Source organism: Cucurbita moschata, unplaced genomic scaffold (genome assembly GCF_002738365.1).
Source record: "Cucurbita moschata cultivar Rifu unplaced genomic scaffold, Cmos_1.0 Cmo_Scf00040, whole genome shotgun sequence".
In the NCBI taxonomy this organism is placed as follows: Eukaryota; Viridiplantae; Streptophyta; class Magnoliopsida; order Cucurbitales; family Cucurbitaceae; genus Cucurbita; species Cucurbita moschata.
This window is the reverse complement of record NW_019268556.1, coordinates 1111176-1128600: the sequence shown is the minus strand read 5'-3', so window position 1 is coordinate 1128600 and position 17425 is coordinate 1111176. Positions and strand designations below refer to the sequence as shown.

Genomic DNA, 17425 nt, shown 5'->3' with positions numbered 1-17425 from the left:
TATCATATGTTTAACCCTTTGTAATATCATTTTTTTTCTCCATCAATATCGTGAATGATATAAGTGTGACGTGATTTAGATTTACTTTTCAACTAAAAGAAGGTTATCACTTAGCTGACGTGTTATAAGTGTAATATCATTTTCTTCTCCATCAATATTATTTTCTTATCTACGATATATGTTACATTAATAATTAAAATTTCATAAAACTCAAATATCAAATACTCATAAGTCACGACCCATCACTAATATTTGTTATGTTGGGTTGTAACCCTATTTTCGGGCTGGTTAGGTTGACTTAACCAAAAAATGGTCAACTTTCCAATTAACCCAAATTTTTCGAGTTTTCGAAACATTCAATCCAACCTAAATAAAAAAAAAAAAAAAAAAAAAATCTAACCAAATTCAACCTTTATTATTTGAGTTAGTTAGATTATCTGATCATACCAATACATTCCATGTTTTTCTTTTCGGGCCCGTCAGAAGGGGGCCTTGTTCGCCGTCCACCTAAGTTGCGCAGGAAAGGCCCAAAGCCAATCTCAGGGAACAGTGAAGTTTCATAGGGTCTTTCTGTCTAGGTGCAGGTAGTCCGCATCTTCACAGACATGCCTATTTCATCGAGCCTCTCTCTGAGACAGTGTCCAAATCGTTACGTCTTTCATGCGGGTCGAAGCTTACCCGACAAGGAGTTTCGCTCCCTTTGGGCCGTAACTATTCTTTTTTATATTTTTCAAAAAAAAAGTTCCCCAAAAGTTGTCATACTATATAATTCCCCTATAAATAATTCCGATTTTTTATTCTAGCACAAACTCTCAAATTTTCTGCTGGGTAAACCACAGATTGGTTGTCGAAATGAAGTGATACCCAATAGTTAACTTTCTAGTATAACTCCTCTATTAAGAGTTTTAGTTTCTTGAGTTGCTCCAGTCACTGCTCTATACTCGACAATGATACTGTTGGTTGTCTTTTGTTACACTAAAAAATTGTTCCCGAGCCGAGCTTGAACACATACCCAGTACTTGATTTTTGGGTATCGTGGTATTCTACATAGTCCTTATCATGGTATCAAGCTAGCTTGCAGTCTTTACTTCTTTTATACAAAAAACCATAGTCGATTGTACCTTTGACATGTGGTAGGATTTGTCAAGTTGCATCCAAATGAGGCTTCTTCGAACTTTGCATGTAATGACTAACGACTTCAACTCCATTTTCAAATCTCTTTAGTTGGTTCATGTAGATCTCCCGGTCCCATTCTCCATGCAAGAAATCATTCTTCGCATCCATCTGCCATAATTTTTAATTTTTACTTGTTGCAAGTGCTGGAGAAACATGTACGATAGTGATTTTCACTGTTAGATTAAATGTTTCATCATAGTCTAGTCCATATTGTTGAGAAAACTCTTGAACTACAAGTTGAGTTTTGTATCTATCGATCAATTCATCTTGGGGATGCTTTTTTGTAAATCCACTTGCAAAAGATGGATTTGACATCTTCTAGTCTTGACACTACTTCACATATTTAATTTTGTTCCAAGGCCATAAATTCATCCACCATTGCCTTCTGCCAAGCAACATTTTGTGATGCTTCTTCACAAGTCTCTGGCTCTTCAACTTCGTCTTCTGTAATAGCTGTATTGACATACTTTGGATTTGACTTTTGGATTCTTTCTGACGGTCTAAGTTGTTGAGGTGTCATTTCATTTTCACTAGGTTCGTTTGGTTGAGTCACTTCTTGTCTACCAACATCAATGTCACTTGGATCTTTTGGCACATCAACACTTCAGCAAATATGTACAGTTTGCTCTCCCATCTTTTGTGGAAGAATTTTTTCAATGTTGTAAGTCTTGTAATACTTCCTTCTCTAAGAACCACCCTACTTCCATTACATCACTCTGATCATCAGCCAGGTGGTTTGAACATTCTGAATCAATGATCCAGTTATCTTCGTAACTGAAATGCTCTCTCATCATCGTCATGAGTGCTAGCTTATCTTTTTTTATGGAACATAGTGTCTCTACATCTCATTCATCCTCCATCTCTTTTTTGGAGGTTGTCACATTACTTTCGACAGACTTTTTCCTTGACCAACAATCCCTAGACATGTGACCCCTCTTCCCACCATTGTAGCAAATACCTTCAAATCTATTTCCTTGAGAACTCTTGTTGTCGTTCTTCTAAGCTCTTCAAGGTTGTGCAGTTCCTTGGTGACTTCTTCCTTTGTCACCATTTATGTATCCACGTTTGGTAAATGACTTATTGTTACTCCGACTTTCACTTGTATAGAGTGCTTCTTCTTCACACTTTAATGTGATATCTCCCATTTGCTTAGTCATGTCCTTTTGGCTCGCTAACAAATTTTTAAACTCTACAAATGATGGTTGAGCATGTCATCCTTATACATCAATAACAAAATTTCTATATTCTGTCGCAATCCATGGATAATGATCCTCTCTTCATTCGAGTTTCTCCAATAACAAACTTCGGATCTAGTTTAATAATCTCCCAATAGATCAACTTGACCCTATCGAAGTACTAAGCAATAGGCATGTCATGTTGTGAAATTGATAACAACTCATTCTCTAAAAGTTGTAGTCTCGTATCGTTCTTCTTTGAGACCAGCATCACCAACGTGTCTCATGCTTCTTTCGGTGTCTTGTCATCCCAAATGTGCTCAAACATCTCTTCTGCAGTTGTGGTCTTCAAGACAAACATTGTTTTGTCTGTTTTGATTCTCCATTTACGCAAGGTGCCATTAGAATCCTCTTCAGTTTCATTCCCACCAACGACCTCCCAAAGGTATCATCTTAGCAGATAGGATATCATGCATGTTGCCCACGTGTTGTAATTGTTGTTGAGTTTCTTAATTTCTCCAACGATTTGGAAATCACCCATCACGTTGGTTATACCTCAATAATACCAAATAAGTCTTTTCGACTCAAAACTTACAGAGTCATGGATTACTCAAGATACAAAGAAACTCACTCACTAATAATCTCAAAAATTGATGTGGAAGATCAGATAGAGTTGCAACCACATAGCATAGTAAGAATTTCAAGAGATCAAACAACCTACACCAACTTCGCTCAGATACCAGATTGCTGAACACAACTCTTCGTGGGAAACACTCTCACTCTTTATTAAGACCAATCAAGAATATATTGCAAGACCATCTATAGAAACTAGTTGTACTTGTAATTTCTTGGTATGAAAACCTTGTTAGGGTGAAGGGTATTTATAGGAGCGACTGGATAATTTACTAAATATCTAATCATTTATTCTTAAAATAGAGGGACTAGATAATTTACTAATTATCTAATCATTTATTCTTAAAATAGAGGGACTGGATAATTTACTAATTATCTAATCATTTATTCTTAAAATAACAAATCATTTATTCTTAAAGTACCAAAATGTTTTTTTTTTTTTCTTTTTAAGTACCTCAATCATTTTCCTTACAGACAAAGAACTAAAGAACTCTTATAATTGTTAGGCTTGACCGTCTTAAGTTAGTTAGTGATGATATTTGAACTATTTCTTTTTGTTTTGTAAATTTTGATTTAAAATTTAAAAAATATTTCTAAAATTTAACATCTTGATTTAATTTGTTTAAATATTTCTTTTTCATTTGTTTGATTTTTGTAAAAAAACAAATGATGTTTTTGACCTTTGGATTCATTGTTTTTTGGTTGCATAACTATAACTATTGATTCACCCATTAATTTATTAATTTTATATTTTGTTTACTTGGGTAAACAATGATTGGATCAACAAATAATAATTTTAAAATACATATCCAATTTCTAATAACAAGAGTCAGTTAACCCATTAACAGTTTCTATTGAAAAATAAAAAAATATACATTAAAAAGTTTTTTAAAAATGATTATTTTTTATAAAAATAATAACGGAGAAAATTCTCTCCCGACAAAAGGAAAGACTTCTCCATCCCGACCCATGGGCGGGGCAGCCACTCTGGAACAAAACACGCACATGTTTATCGTTACATTTCAATGTATTCACATTAAAAAAAAAAAAAAAAAAGATAGTATCTCAATTCCCAGCTTTTCAAAAGGTTTTGCCCATGCCCATGAACAAGCATCTTGAACTCACGATGAATATGAGCTCGAGATTTCCTTTGTAATTTCACAACGAGCATAGCCCTCCTGTTTCTACTGTAGGAAAAGCATTTCTAATTACAAGTATGGGGAATATGCTAGAAATGTAATCCTCTTTAGACAAGAAACCACATGATATTTCACCATTCATTTCCAAGCTCCATATTTTCATCCGATTACCACGAGTCTCCACCGCCCACTCTTATTCAAAACTATATATATGTGTTGTGAATCACGGATCTTCACAATGGTATGATATTGTTCACTTTGAGAGCTTTGAAGCATAAGCTCTCAAGGCTTTGCTTTGGGCTTCCTCAAAAGGTCTCATACCAATGGAGACGTATTCCTTACTTATAAATTTCATGATCATTCCCTAAATTAGTCAATGTGCGACTCCCACCCAACAAACCTCCTCTCGAACAAAGTAACACTATAGAGCCTCTCCTGAGGCCTATGGAGCCCTCGAATAGTCTCCTCTTCACTAAGGCTCGACTTCTTCTCTAGAGAACTTGAACAAAGTACGACCTCTTTGTTCGACACTTGAGTCACTTTTGACTAGACCTTTGAGACTCACAACTTCTTTGTTTGACATTTGAGGATTTTATGGACATGGCTATGTTAAGAGCATGGCTCTAATACCATGTTTAGAATCACGAATCTCCACAATGGTATGATATTATCCACTTTGAGCATAAGCTCTTATGGTTTTGGTTTGCTTCCCCAAAAGTCCTCGTAACAATGGAGATGTATTCCTTAATTATAAACTCATGATGGACTCCTTCCCAACAATCTTCCCTTCAAACAAAGTACACTATAGAGCTCCCTCGAGGCCTATGGAGCCCTCGAACAGCCACCCTTTAATCGAGACTCGACTCCTTCTCCGAACAAAGTACACCCTTTGTTCGACACTTGAGTCATTTTTTACTACATCTTCGAGGCTCACAACTTCTTTGTTCGACATTTGAGGATTCTATGGACATAGCTAAGTTAATGGCATGGGTCTGATACCATATTTGGAATCACGGATCCCCACAATAATATGATATTGTCCACTTTGAGCATAAGCTCTCATAGCTATGCTTTGAACTTCCCAAAAGACCTCATACCAATGGAGATGTATTCCTTACTCATAAACTCATGATCATTCCCTAAATTAACCAACGTGGGACTCCCCTCCAATAATCCTCGACAATAAATGGTATTAGAGCTAGACACCGGGCGATATCGGCTAGCGATAGGCTTGGGCCGTTACAAATGGTATTAGAGCTAGACACCGGGCGATGTGACAGGCTGAGCCCCAAAGGGGGTGGACACGAAGAATGTGTCAACAAAGACGTGGGCCCAAAAGAGAGGTTGATTGGGGGGTCCCACAACGATTGGAGAAGGGAACGAGTGTTAGCGAGGACGCTGGGCCCCGTAGGGGAGTGGATTGTGAGATCCTACATCAATAGGGAAGGAGAACAAAACATTCTTTATAAGTGTGTGAAAACCTATCCCTAGCAGACATGTTTTAAAAACCTTGAGGGGAAACCCGAAAGGAAAAGCTCAAAGAAGACAATATCTGCTAGCAGTGGGACTGGCCAGGCCAGTGTCAATTCTCATTTTGGAACTTTGGCATTAATTTTTTTTTTTTTCAGCAAATGTGTCTTTGTCTAGATTCTTTTGTTCATTATATTGAGGGGGCAGGCAATGACAGGCCATGATATCTTAATTTTAACCTACCAAGTACTTCAGTTTAGGAATGCCAAAGGCAGAAATGACAATAAACTCAAACCAAAATGCTTCAGTTTAGGAATGCCCAAAGGCAGAAATGACAATAAACTCAAACCAAAATGCCTGGGGTACAAGTAGCTTAGCTTCCACTTCACTGAAATCTCAGCCAGTGTCAAGTTGATATATTTATACATTGGCTCAAGTAAAACACTTCAGAAAAAAGTAAATACTCAACATACACAAACAAAAAGCTATTACTTTCAGCCACCGGGAAAAGAATCATTTATACTTTCATAATATTAAACAGGAATTAAAGAAATTCTGAAATTTTAATAACATCGATTACAATATTTTAATTTTCAATTAGTGTATTGACTATAACGACAGCCAAATCATATGCACACGTGCACAAACAAAATGACTGTATTGAATAACATAGACCAGCATGCTCCATAGCAAAAAATATCATATCATTTTCCATTAACCCTTCTGCATCCATCTAAGAGAACCAACTTTGCCTACAACTTAAATTACACTTGAGATTAACCAAAATGGAAGGTACTAGCTGCCTTAGTTCAAAAGTTCGTGAGGAGGATAGTATACTGGATAACTCGTATCATGGCGACGTGATTTAGTTTGGTAAAAGCTATCCAAAGTTGTCCTAGAATATCGCTGACTGTGCTCGTTATTATAGTTATCCAAATGAAATCCATACCCATTATATTGGTTAACTAAACCAGGGTGAAGAAGAGCTGAATAAAAGAAATAAAAATTTGTTTAACCCATGTGGGAAAGACCAAGAAAGTAAAAAAAAAAACACACAATTCCTTAGCAAAACTAACTAAGAAAATACAAAAATAAAGGAAAATCACCTTCTCGATGGTTCTCAGGGTACGCTGAAAACCTGCACGACGTTGACAAGCGATTCGAATACTGAGATGTTTCATTGGAGTAATCTGAAACAATATGTGACCTCGATTTATGAGATATATTTGATGATGAACTGGGTGAAGGCTTGTCTTGCCCAGATACCTGTTTGAACAAAGTCAAAAGCTAAGTCATTCCCATAACTTAATCACTCCCCACACAATCAAAACTGATACAAGAAGATTGCACACTCATCTGATAATACAATTGGAAGTATGAGACTTCACACTACAGTCATATATCAAATGAAATCATCGATAATAAATATACGATTGGAAAAGGAATCTTTATGTAACTATCTTGTTCTTCTTATATTGTTCCTATTTTTTCCAAAATCAGATTAAAAGATTATTTTTAATATATGAAATTATATATTTAAACTTGTTTTGGTTTTCTAATAATGTTTTAGTATCTAACTTAATTCTCCAAACTTCAATATGCTTTTCTGTTTGCCCCCAGACTCTCATCCCTTTCTTGGTTGGACCAACCCAACCGGTGATTTCTGACAAGTCTTTCTTCATTTTTCGAGCAAGAAGCGGAACTACAGGGATGAAATGAAAAGTGTTTCTTACGATTACGCCCAACAGCCCACTTGAGCAATTTTGAGTTCGATTTATGGCAAACAAGGAATTTCCGGCAATAAGGATATCATAAACATAGTTTGACAATATTCTAATCTCACCATCCATTATTCGAGTTTCAAGACAATGATCGTCGAAATTCATTCGAAATCCCATATCGCTAATAGCTTGATGAAACTTAAGGTACCACTCTTGGGAAGAAAGTTTCAAGTCATATAAAGAAAGACTTCTTAGCTTGCAAACCTTATCTTCATGCCCAAGAACCTAAAAACCTAGCCTATTCACCAAAGTCATCAGTAATTGTAGTGAAGAGAGTAATTTATATCTTCCATTTTTTCTTTTTCTTTTTTCTTTTTTTTTCAATAATGTACCAACGCTTGTGTTCGTCCTCTAAAATTGGAAAGCCAATGGTTCTCCAACCAAGTCATATCAAAATTCTAGTAATATAAAGTAAACTAGATTAAATTCATCATGATCCATGAATATCTTGGTTCTTCCCGTCAATTAATTATGATAACAAGGTTGCTTCTAATGCAAACTAGTTTTGTAAATAACAAGAATGAAATCATATAATTGGAATGTAATTTTTAAAGCTTCAAAGAAGTTAGCAAGATACTACATAAAGCCTATGAAGGAAAATATTACAAGTCAATTAAAACTAAAATTTCAAATGCACCGCACATCTTAAAAGACCAGTAAGATCTATATCCAAAAGTGAGTTACGAATCAAAACGCATAAAATAGAGGAAACAGAGTTGATCAAGAAAAACCAATAAAAAAGAAACAATGAAGAATTTGCGTTGAGAAAGAAAAAAGTTACATACTGCAAACTTCAGGGTACGATTATGAAGAGTCACGAGACCAGAGAAAAGCTTAATAGCATAGTTGGTAATGTCCTCATTTTCATATTCTGCAAAAGCAAAACCCTTGGGTTTGCCAGATTCCTTGTCCCGAGGAATGTGCAAGTCGACTACCCGCCCAGCTTGGATTAGAATGTCATAAAGAACCTTGTCGCTTACCCTTTCATCCAAATTACCTACAGAAAGTGGAGAAAGTAACAAAATCAGACTCAGAAGCCTACATATGCAGATCAAAGATGATGGGGAAAGTGAAAATTAGGATTCAACTGTTAGGAATCACATATCTCCACGAAGGTATGACATTATCCATTTTGAGCATATGCCCTCGTGACTTTGCTTTAGGCTTTCTCAAAGGGCCTCATATCAATGGAGATATATTCCTTACTTAAAACCCATGATCATCCTCTAATTGGCCAATGTGGGACTCTCTCCCAACAATTCCCTCGAACAAAATACACCATCGAGCCTCCCCTGAAGTCTATGTAGCCCTCGATCAGTCTCCCCTTAATTGAAGCTCGACTCCTTTCTCTGTAGTCCTCAAACAAAGTACACCCTTTGTTCGACACATGAGTCACTTTTGACTATACCTTCGAGGCTAGCAATTTCTTTATTCGACACTTGAGGATTCTATTGACGTGGCTAAATTAAGGGCATTGCTCTAATACCATGTTAGGAATCACGGATATCCACAATAGTATGATATTGCCCACTTTGAGTATAAGCTCTCATGGCTTTGCTTTGGGCTTCCCCAAAAGGCCTCGTACCAATGGAGATGTATTCTCTCCCAACAATTCTCCCCTCAAATAAAGTACACCATAAAGCCTCCCCTGAGGTCTATGTATGTAGCCCTCGAACAGCCTCCCCTTAATCGAGACTCGACTCTTTTCTCTAGAGCCCCTCGAACAAAGTACACCCTTTTTTCAATATATGAGTCACTTTTGACTACACCTTTGAGGCTAGCAATTTATTTGTTCGACACTTGAGGATTCTATTGACATAGCTAAATTAAGGGATGGCTCTAATACCATGTTAAGAATCACATATCTCCAAAATGGTATGATATTGTCCACTTTGAGCATATGCTCTCAGGATTTGCTTTGGGCTTCTCCAAAATACCTCATACCAATGGAGATAGTATTCCTTACTTCTAAACTCATGATCATCCTCTAAATTAGCCAACGTGGGCCTCTCCCAACCATCCTGAATATGAACCAGATAAGCAAAAAACACGAAGATAATCTAAGAGATCTAACGTTCAACTTCCAACCCTCGCCACCCAGAGGCTGCAAATCTAGTAAGCCAATATAAACAGAAATCAAACATAGTTCCAACAGAAGAAAAAAGTTGAGGAGGAAGAAATCCAGCAAACAATCAAATTCTTTCTGTTCAAGTATGAACCCGCCATTAAAAATCTAAACAGAGCTCCGCGAGAGAATCAACAAATATGATTAAATTAAACACAATTCTTATAAATCAACCACACAAAACTTCACGGAAGTAACAACATCAAGATTAAAACGCAAACGAAAAAGTTCAACGAATTAGGGTAGAGAAAACACGAATAAAGACGGATTGAGACAACAATAAACATACCTACGTAAAGGGTGCAGCGATTTGATGATCTTCCGGACATGATTGGTCTGCAAGTTCAGATGCAAATCGGAAAGCCAAATTTTCAAACGGCAAAAGGAAAAGGGAAGGATGGTGAAGTCAGAGAGCCAATTGACCTTCTCAACCTCGTTATAGCTTTGATTTTGCCGCGTCGATTTATAATGGCGTCTGTATTTCAGCCGCAAATCTCTAAAAAAACTATATTTCGGATTTAGATTTACAAAAGTTCGAACCAAATTTTAAAACTAAAAATATGTAATTTTGTTAATTTTGTTAATAGTAAAAAATAATGTAATATAAGAAAATTTTAATCCTAAATTAATCTATTCTAATATAAAATTCGTATCAACCAATAAATAAGGATAGAATTAAATTAATTCTTTAAGATCAGATATTTATAAGCAAGATTTGGAACTTTATTTTAAATTGAGTTACTCTACCATCGAACTTGATCTAGATTTGATTGAATGACTCGATACAATTTACCACAAGAATTGCTTGAAACTTAGAAATGTCAGAAAGTCTCAACTTAAGAACTCTCCTTCGAAAATCTCTATGCCCTCGTTTTCTAAAACCTTCTCTAAAATCGAGGTCAAAGGCTCGAGAATACATCGTTTAGCCGTAAGCAACGCAAGAACGAATTGGCTTAGCTCACTTGTCGTTGGAAAGTAAGTATCGCACAATCGCAAGTCCGTTGGAAAGAGAATTCGCTTTTCAAATGTCAGAATTTATCTAAACTTTTAATTCTTCAAATGCCCACTGAAAAAAATTAGTGATCATGATCGATAAATTACTCTCCCGTACACTTCAAATGTCCACTAAAAAATAAATTATGCTCATTTTGACAAGTAACTTCTCACTATTTTCCCGCTACAATAATTATATAATTAAAATAATAAATAAAGTTTTCAAATAAATTGTTATTTATAACAACCGCTTCAGTCGTGCAAATATTCGCTCCTAAAGTTGTCATTCCTCAATCGAATCAGCTTGTAACACATGGAGTGAAGGTTGAACCGAGTCTATCCAATTTTATAGGTGAATAATGAATGTTTATTGAATCTTGTTGGTTTGGGATCGTGTAGTGGGTCAAGTTAGAATATTTGGAACACGGGAATATACTTTTGACTCAATTGTTGTTCAAGTTCCGGTCAGGTAATATCGTAAGTCGGGTTCTTGCTTATAATAATTGATTGCACGCAGCTTGTTATACATAGCATAAGATTACAACTCTAGGTCTGAACGATACTTAATGAATTAAAATTGATTTATTAATTAATTTTGTATCATTCGAGCTCGTAATCTTTAGGTTTATAAAGTCTCTTATTAGCTCCTAAAATGATTAATTTATTTGAAATAAAATTTTGAAATAGGTAATTAAATATTTAAAAGATAATGGAGTAAGGGACCTCCCCGGTTCCTTTTTTTAGGGTACCCCCAGGAATAGATCCAGTGGAGATGAGATGGGTCCTGTAGCTTAGAGGATTAGAGCACGTGGCTACGAACCATGGTGTCGAAGGTTCGAATCCCTCCTCGCCCAGAACCGGCCAGAAAGGGAAGGACTTTTCCATCTGGGGTAGGAAAATCATGATCGGGATAGCGGATCCAAAACTATGGAACTTGGGTGTGGGTCTTTTGTTGAAATGTGGAGGTCAACTCCCACTTCTCAATTTAAATGTTGTATTATGACATAATATATTATGAAAGAACGGCGGTTGTCTTGCATAATTTATTATGTCATGTTGGAAAGTATGGAGACGAAAGTATGGAGACCTCGTGCATAACTGTGTATTCACGTGTATTGGGGTAAGTATGGAGACCTCGTGCATAACTGTGTATTCACGTGTATTGGGGTAAGTATGGAGACCTCGTGCATAACTGTGTATTCACGTGTATTGGGGTACTTCCCCACTATGATGAATACGAACGTGTACACTATGAAACTGATTACGACCATTATCTTCACTACGATGATACAACGACCACTATTCCCTTCAGGTGTCCAGCAACAGTTCGCCAGAGCAGTACTACACATTCAATTTATCCAGGACTACAAAGCCGCCTAAGAGAATGAAATGATGTTTTAAATGATAGGTCCCACCATGTTTCATGTCCTTACATTTCACAACCTCGAATAGTGGGACCACTTACTGAATATTTCTTAAAATACTCTAACTCATGTGTTACTCCTACATTTTAGATAAAGATAAGACATTCTATACAGATGAAGAAGGCGATGCATGAAGACCATGGAACCGGTGTTAGGGTAGTTGCATTACATCTTATTTTGTAGTCCTAGGTTAGATTAAGACAATGTTTTGTCTTCTAGTTTTTTATTTTATTGTTTATTCCCGTTTCTTATATGTTTTTGGATTGATTTGATATCGTTTTTTAAATGTTCTAAAGGAATGTTTCCACAGTTAACCGTCATGTCATGCATGTAGTAGCACTGTATTTCAATAAAAAAAAATAGCGTCGTTACGATTACACCAAACAACTCCTCGAGTTGATTTCTATAAATGTACATGTAACCTAATAAATTGAATCAAAATCAGAGGAGATTAAACAACGTCATCGGTCGAACTAAAGTTTTAGCGCCTTTTTTGGTTCATGAGAAATGAGAAAAGGAATGGAAAAGATTATGCATGAGCTTGTCTCGTGAAAAAAAAATTTATACTTCCCAACAAGTTGTTTAGTTTAGCTGCTCCTCGGCTTCCGAGAACGCCCAAAAGAATGTGAGTTAAAATTTTCTCTCTCCTTAGTTTTTTTTATGTCATTTTATATTTTTTTTTTCTTTCTTTATATTCTTTATTTATTTTTAATGTTTATAAATATGTTTAAATTAAATTTATAATAGGTAACAATATAATAATTTTTATATAATAAATTAATAAATTATTATAAATTAATATGAATAAAATTATTTTTACTTAACATAATATATTATTTATTTAAACTATTAACTATTTTTGTTGAAAACATTAATATAATTACCTAATAATAAAATAAGTTAAGTTTATTCAATTAAATAATCTAGTAAAGATGTAGAAGTGTTTAATTTTTTTTTTAATTATAACTAAAAATTTTAATTTAAAATATTATTTGATAATTTAAAATCAATTAATTTTATATAATAAAATTAAATTAATCATAATAATTAATTCTCAATTTATTCAGGTATTTAATTTTTGAAATGTAAATGTATTAATTATTTACTATTAAAAGTTAATATAATTATAAAAAAAATCTAAATAAATTAAAAATCTAAAATTTGAGGCATCATAATATACTTATTAATAAATAAAAATTTAATAAGATTATTTTATTTTTTTGACGTAATAAAAATAAATAAATAATAACAATATTTAATCCTGGAAAATTAAATAATATTATAAAAGGCTTTATTCACTAAATATTTTAAACAAAAATTCTCTCAAAATTAATCCAAAACGGTCAAAATTAGGGTTTTGACCACTCCTCTCTTTTTCCTTCATCCTCCTCTTTTTCTCATCACGTTCAGCAGTACCGGTTCCTCTTTCTCTTCCTTTTTTGACGCCGGCGTGACCCACGGTACGGCGACGACACCCACTCCGGCGCAAGGCAACGGCGGTGCAGCTCCCTCATCTGATCGACAGACACCATTCCTGCGACACACTTCGAGGACGGCATACCTAACTCCATAGAGGTAAGTTCTGCGACAACGAACGCATTCCAGTCGGTACCAGCAATGACCGATTCGTTTCCGTTTTAGGCAGTAAAATCTCGCTGATAGTCCTTTAGGATCTATTTGGTTGATGTAGTTTAGAATTTGGCTAACGTTGTTTCTGGTTCTTTTAGGATTCTCGGTTCAGTAACATCTGTAGTAACTTAGAGATCCGAGGAAGTGGTTTCTTCGTTGTGGTGGTGAATGTTTACAATGCATTGTCAATAGCCCTAGAAATAGCAAGTTACATTTGATTAAGGTCTTTAGTAAGGATCTAAGGCTCAATCCTCAATAATGATATCCTTCAGTACTTTCTTTATTTCAACTCAGTTCTAATGAAAGCGCATTCACTCTCTCCCAGTCTACCTGCTTGAACAGTTGAACTTCCCTTCTCATTCCTTTTTTTTTTTTTTGGCTTAAGTTTTATCAACGTTTCCCTCCACTTCTCTTACCACAGCTGGTTTCCCTTTGAGTTCAGTCATTTATTTAGATGCGGGTTCTCTTTGTAGTTCTTTGTATAAAGAAGATATGGAATCATTAGAATCACGTCTTTTCTTCTCCAGTTTATTGCATGTATCACTTGATTTATATGTTCTTTCAAATGTATTATTGTAATAGTAATATTAGTGTCTAAATCGAATCGCATTCCAGCGAGAATAGGTTAGATTGGTCTCTATATCTAATAGTAAATTTACTCATATTGTTGCTGAAAGCGATTTTTTTCCTTACGTTGAAAACCCTCAAGAATTTAAGTTTCCATCCAATGAGTAAATACTATTTTGTGAAATTTATTTTACTGGGAGTTTTCGATTTGTTTATAAGTTGGAATTTGAACAAACGTTTATGATTTAGGGCCAATATTTTCAATCTCGCAACTGAAATGAAGAAACATTGTAGTTCGGTTCCTAGCTCTAGTAAACAAATGATGGAGGATGAAAGAGAAGATCTTGAATATTCTTCCTCAGAAGAATCTCTTGACTCGGTATTTTTTAGCAGTTAAATTTATGTTTATGTTACATTTTTATTTGCAATATTGACTTCACTGTATTCGTATAGGAAGAAGAGAATATAGAGCGTGAACTTGCAGATGTGACTTTTGAGGAGTTACAGAGAGTACGGTCTGATGGATCACACTCGATGTACCAAAAGACCAACCAAGAGAAGAAAGGCAGGCGAGCAAACAAGAACAGGTAGCTTATAGGTACTTTTTTTTCCTTAATTTATTTGTTTGCTAGTAAATGGAGATTATGACTGTAATTTCTTTGTGAAGGCCAATGGAGGTTAGCAGCAAGAAACCAGTTGGTAGGTTTAGAGAGGTCATTCAGGCTCCTAAAAACGTGAGTTGGTTATTCCTTTTTTGTTAGTTTAGTATCCAAATCTATGGCATTTTCATTGTTTGTATGGAGCCAAATTTACTGAATGATTATGAGAGTCACACCTCCTGTTATGGAGTTCTATCGAAACCTTAAAAAATAGTTACATCTCTGTCTGCACTTACACATGTGTGGAGTTTGTTTCATTGATTATTTGTCGGTTTTCAGATGGTACGTGATCCACGTTTTGAGTCTCTAACCGGCTCTCTTGATGTTGAGGGGTGAGTTTTTCTTGATATGAGAATTGATGAACTCTTTGGCATGTTGTACCAACAACAAAAAAAAAAAGGCGTGTTAAATTTTTGTTCATGGTATTTTTGTAATTATCTTTCTTCTTTGTTTGAAATTGACATTGTTTGTTTTATGTTTCTTTGAATCTTCAGATTTAAGAAGAGATATAGTTTCATTTATGAGAATAATCTTCCAGCTGAAAAAGAGGTCTACTTCTTTTTCTGTTCCCTTCATATATTACCGTATTGATATGATTTCTCATTTTTAGATTTTAAATTCTATTAACTTGGATGCCATTTTGTGTATTGCGACTTTCACTGATACAACAGGAACTGAAAAAGCAGTTAAGGAAAGCCAGTGATTCAAACGTTGTTGAAGAATTAAAGAAACAACTGTCTTGGATTGTAAGTATTATTATTTTGATTCATTTATAATGAGTTGCATATCAAGTCTGTTTATTTATACGACGACATACGGAAACATGTTTTATGGTCCTTAATTATAAAAATGGTAGAAAAATCAGAATGAGTTTACTATGTCATTACGAAGTTATGTATGATCATAATCTTATTAATTGTGTATATTGGTTTGTTTTGTTTAGATTTTAGATAACTTTTTTTAATTTAATTTCAGGACAAGCAATTCAAATCGGACTCCACAAAGCGTGTAGATGCTGCAATTCTGGCCAATCATAAAAAGAAAGAGAGAGAAGCAGCCAAGCATGGGAAAAAGCCCTTCTATCTTAAGAAATGTAAAACTTTTCTTCCTTTCTTTTTGCATGAGTTTTTCTCTCAGTGGTGTGCAATTAGGTTATAGCCTTAGACGTGAAACTTTTATTTTAAACCTTGGGTGACCTATGGTACTTTTTTTCTAATAGTATTCATGCAAGTGAGGGACCATTGAACTTTGGACTCATTTTTGTGATTAGACCGTAACATCAGTACCTCAGCTGGAATTTAAATTGATTACTATGAATCAAAGAACATTAGTTCGGTTCTTATAAGTTTATAATTTCTCCCTTTGCCCCTGCCAAAAAAATAAAAAATAAAAAATAAAGAAAGAAAAAAGAAACAGATGAAAGAAAATAAGAAAAAAGTGGGCGTGGACATTGAGGGAGAGTGAAATTTGATTTCTGACATAAACACACTACACATATTTTAGAACACATGATGTGAAGTGTTTGATTGTTTTATTATTTTTTTGAAATCTTGGACACATTGGGTTTAGCATATGTGAGGGATGTAGTTTGGTAGAAACAGAAAATTTATGTGAAGAATGGATAGGTTTTCATAAAAATTGATGTATAAATGAATAGAAAGCTTAAAGATACATATAAATTTAACGAAAGAAAGAAAAGAGAAAAAATAGATTTCACTTGATAAAATTTACTAGCTTGATGTGGTAAGATGTGGAATTGACAAGTTTGGCTCCTTTTGGGTGGGACTTTATTTTTTGTATGCTATTTCTATTCATTCATTTTTTTTTTCAATGAAAGCTTTATTTCTCAGTAGAACAAATGATCTGAAAGTGATGTATAAAAGTTTGAGATGCTCATTTTCTTTTATTAAGCTCGTGATTTTTTGTGGAATACTTGATTTTATTTTATTGTTGGAAAAGAGTTCATCGAGGAATATAATTTATTCTGCAAGTTATATATTTGCTTGAAACTTAACAGATGTAAAGGCGAAATTGTACATACAGTTTTTTACGATATATAACTCATCATGTTTGGAATCTTTATTGTGCGTATAAAAATAATACTTTATTAAATGTGTCCTGGCGAGTTTCATGGTGTCACTATTAGAATTTTCAAGATATAGTATGTTGTTTTGGCTTATGTCCATGTTGTATCCATGTCCTGAATCTATGTGGGTGACCTTCAGGTCATTTCATAGTTGTGCATTCAGAATCTAGGTGTAGGTGGCTGTGTAGAAAATAGTATTTTGAAATCCAATCTCTGAGTAAGAGTCTCAAGAGGGTAGCTAGGTCATTTCGGCTAAATAGTTATATGGCGATTCTTCATGGAGCTAGACGCTTTGTGGTAGAGAACTGTGAGTAGGTATGACCCTTGCTCTTTATAAGGGTGTGGAAACCTCTCCCTAGCAGACGTGTTTTAAAAACCGTGAGGCTGACAACGATACGTAACGGGCCAAAGTGGACAATATCGGCTAGCTGTAGGCTTAAGTTGTTACAAATAGTATCAGAGCCAGACACCTGGCAATGTGTCAGTGAAAATGTTGAGTCCCGAAAGGGGGTGGACACGATGCGGTGTGCCAGCAAGGACGCTGGGCTCCTAAGGGGGGGGGGGGTTC

The 17425-nt window shown here is 34.9% G+C and overlaps 2 protein-coding genes across 2 annotated transcripts in view; one reads left to right on the top strand and one right to left on the bottom strand.

Moving 5' to 3' along the window:
* Positions 1 to 6085: 6085 nt before the first annotated feature.
* LOC111432704 (RNA-binding protein 7-like) lies at positions 6086 to 9997 on the bottom strand. Its single transcript, XM_023069635.1, has 4 exons — positions 9789 to 9997; positions 8160 to 8371; positions 6700 to 6859; positions 6086 to 6579 (listed from the first exon to the last, which is right to left on the bottom strand). The coding sequence occupies exons 1-4, from the start codon at positions 9826 to 9828 to the stop codon at positions 6398 to 6400; spliced, it is 594 nt and encodes a 197-aa protein (XP_022925403.1). The 5' UTR covers positions 9829 to 9997; the 3' UTR covers positions 6086 to 6397.
* A 3278-nt stretch (positions 9998 to 13275) lies between these two features.
* Positions 13276 to 17425, top strand: part of LOC111432703 (ribosomal RNA processing protein 36 homolog) — a 5536-nt gene continuing 1386 nt past the window's right edge. Inside the window, exons 1-8 of the mRNA XM_023069634.1 lie at positions 13276 to 13491; positions 14362 to 14491; positions 14566 to 14699; positions 14780 to 14846; positions 15051 to 15103; positions 15266 to 15320; positions 15443 to 15517; positions 15747 to 15864. Of these exons, the coding sequence (XP_022925402.1) occupies positions 14390 to 14491; positions 14566 to 14699; positions 14780 to 14846; positions 15051 to 15103; positions 15266 to 15320; positions 15443 to 15517; positions 15747 to 15864 (604 nt within the window). The 5' untranslated portion in view covers positions 13276 to 13491; positions 14362 to 14389. The remainder of the gene's footprint in view (positions 13492 to 14361; positions 14492 to 14565; positions 14700 to 14779; positions 14847 to 15050; positions 15104 to 15265; positions 15321 to 15442; positions 15518 to 15746; positions 15865 to 17425) is intronic.

What these genes read in the sequence shown, in the direction of transcription:
- LOC111432704 (XM_023069635.1), bottom strand. Translation starts at nt 9,828, where the DNA reads ATGTCCGGAAGATCATCAAATCGCTGCACCCTTTACGTAG. An exon ending in TCGCTGCACCCTTTACGTAG is followed by an intron (nt 8,372 to 9,788) that starts GTATGTTTATTG and finishes CACTTTCTGTAG; the next exon opens with GTAATTTGGATGAAAGGGTA. An exon ending in CCCTGAGAACCATCGAGAAG is followed by an intron (nt 6,580 to 6,699) that starts GTGATTTTCCTT and finishes TCTTTTATTCAG; the next exon opens with CTCTTCTTCACCCTGGTTTA.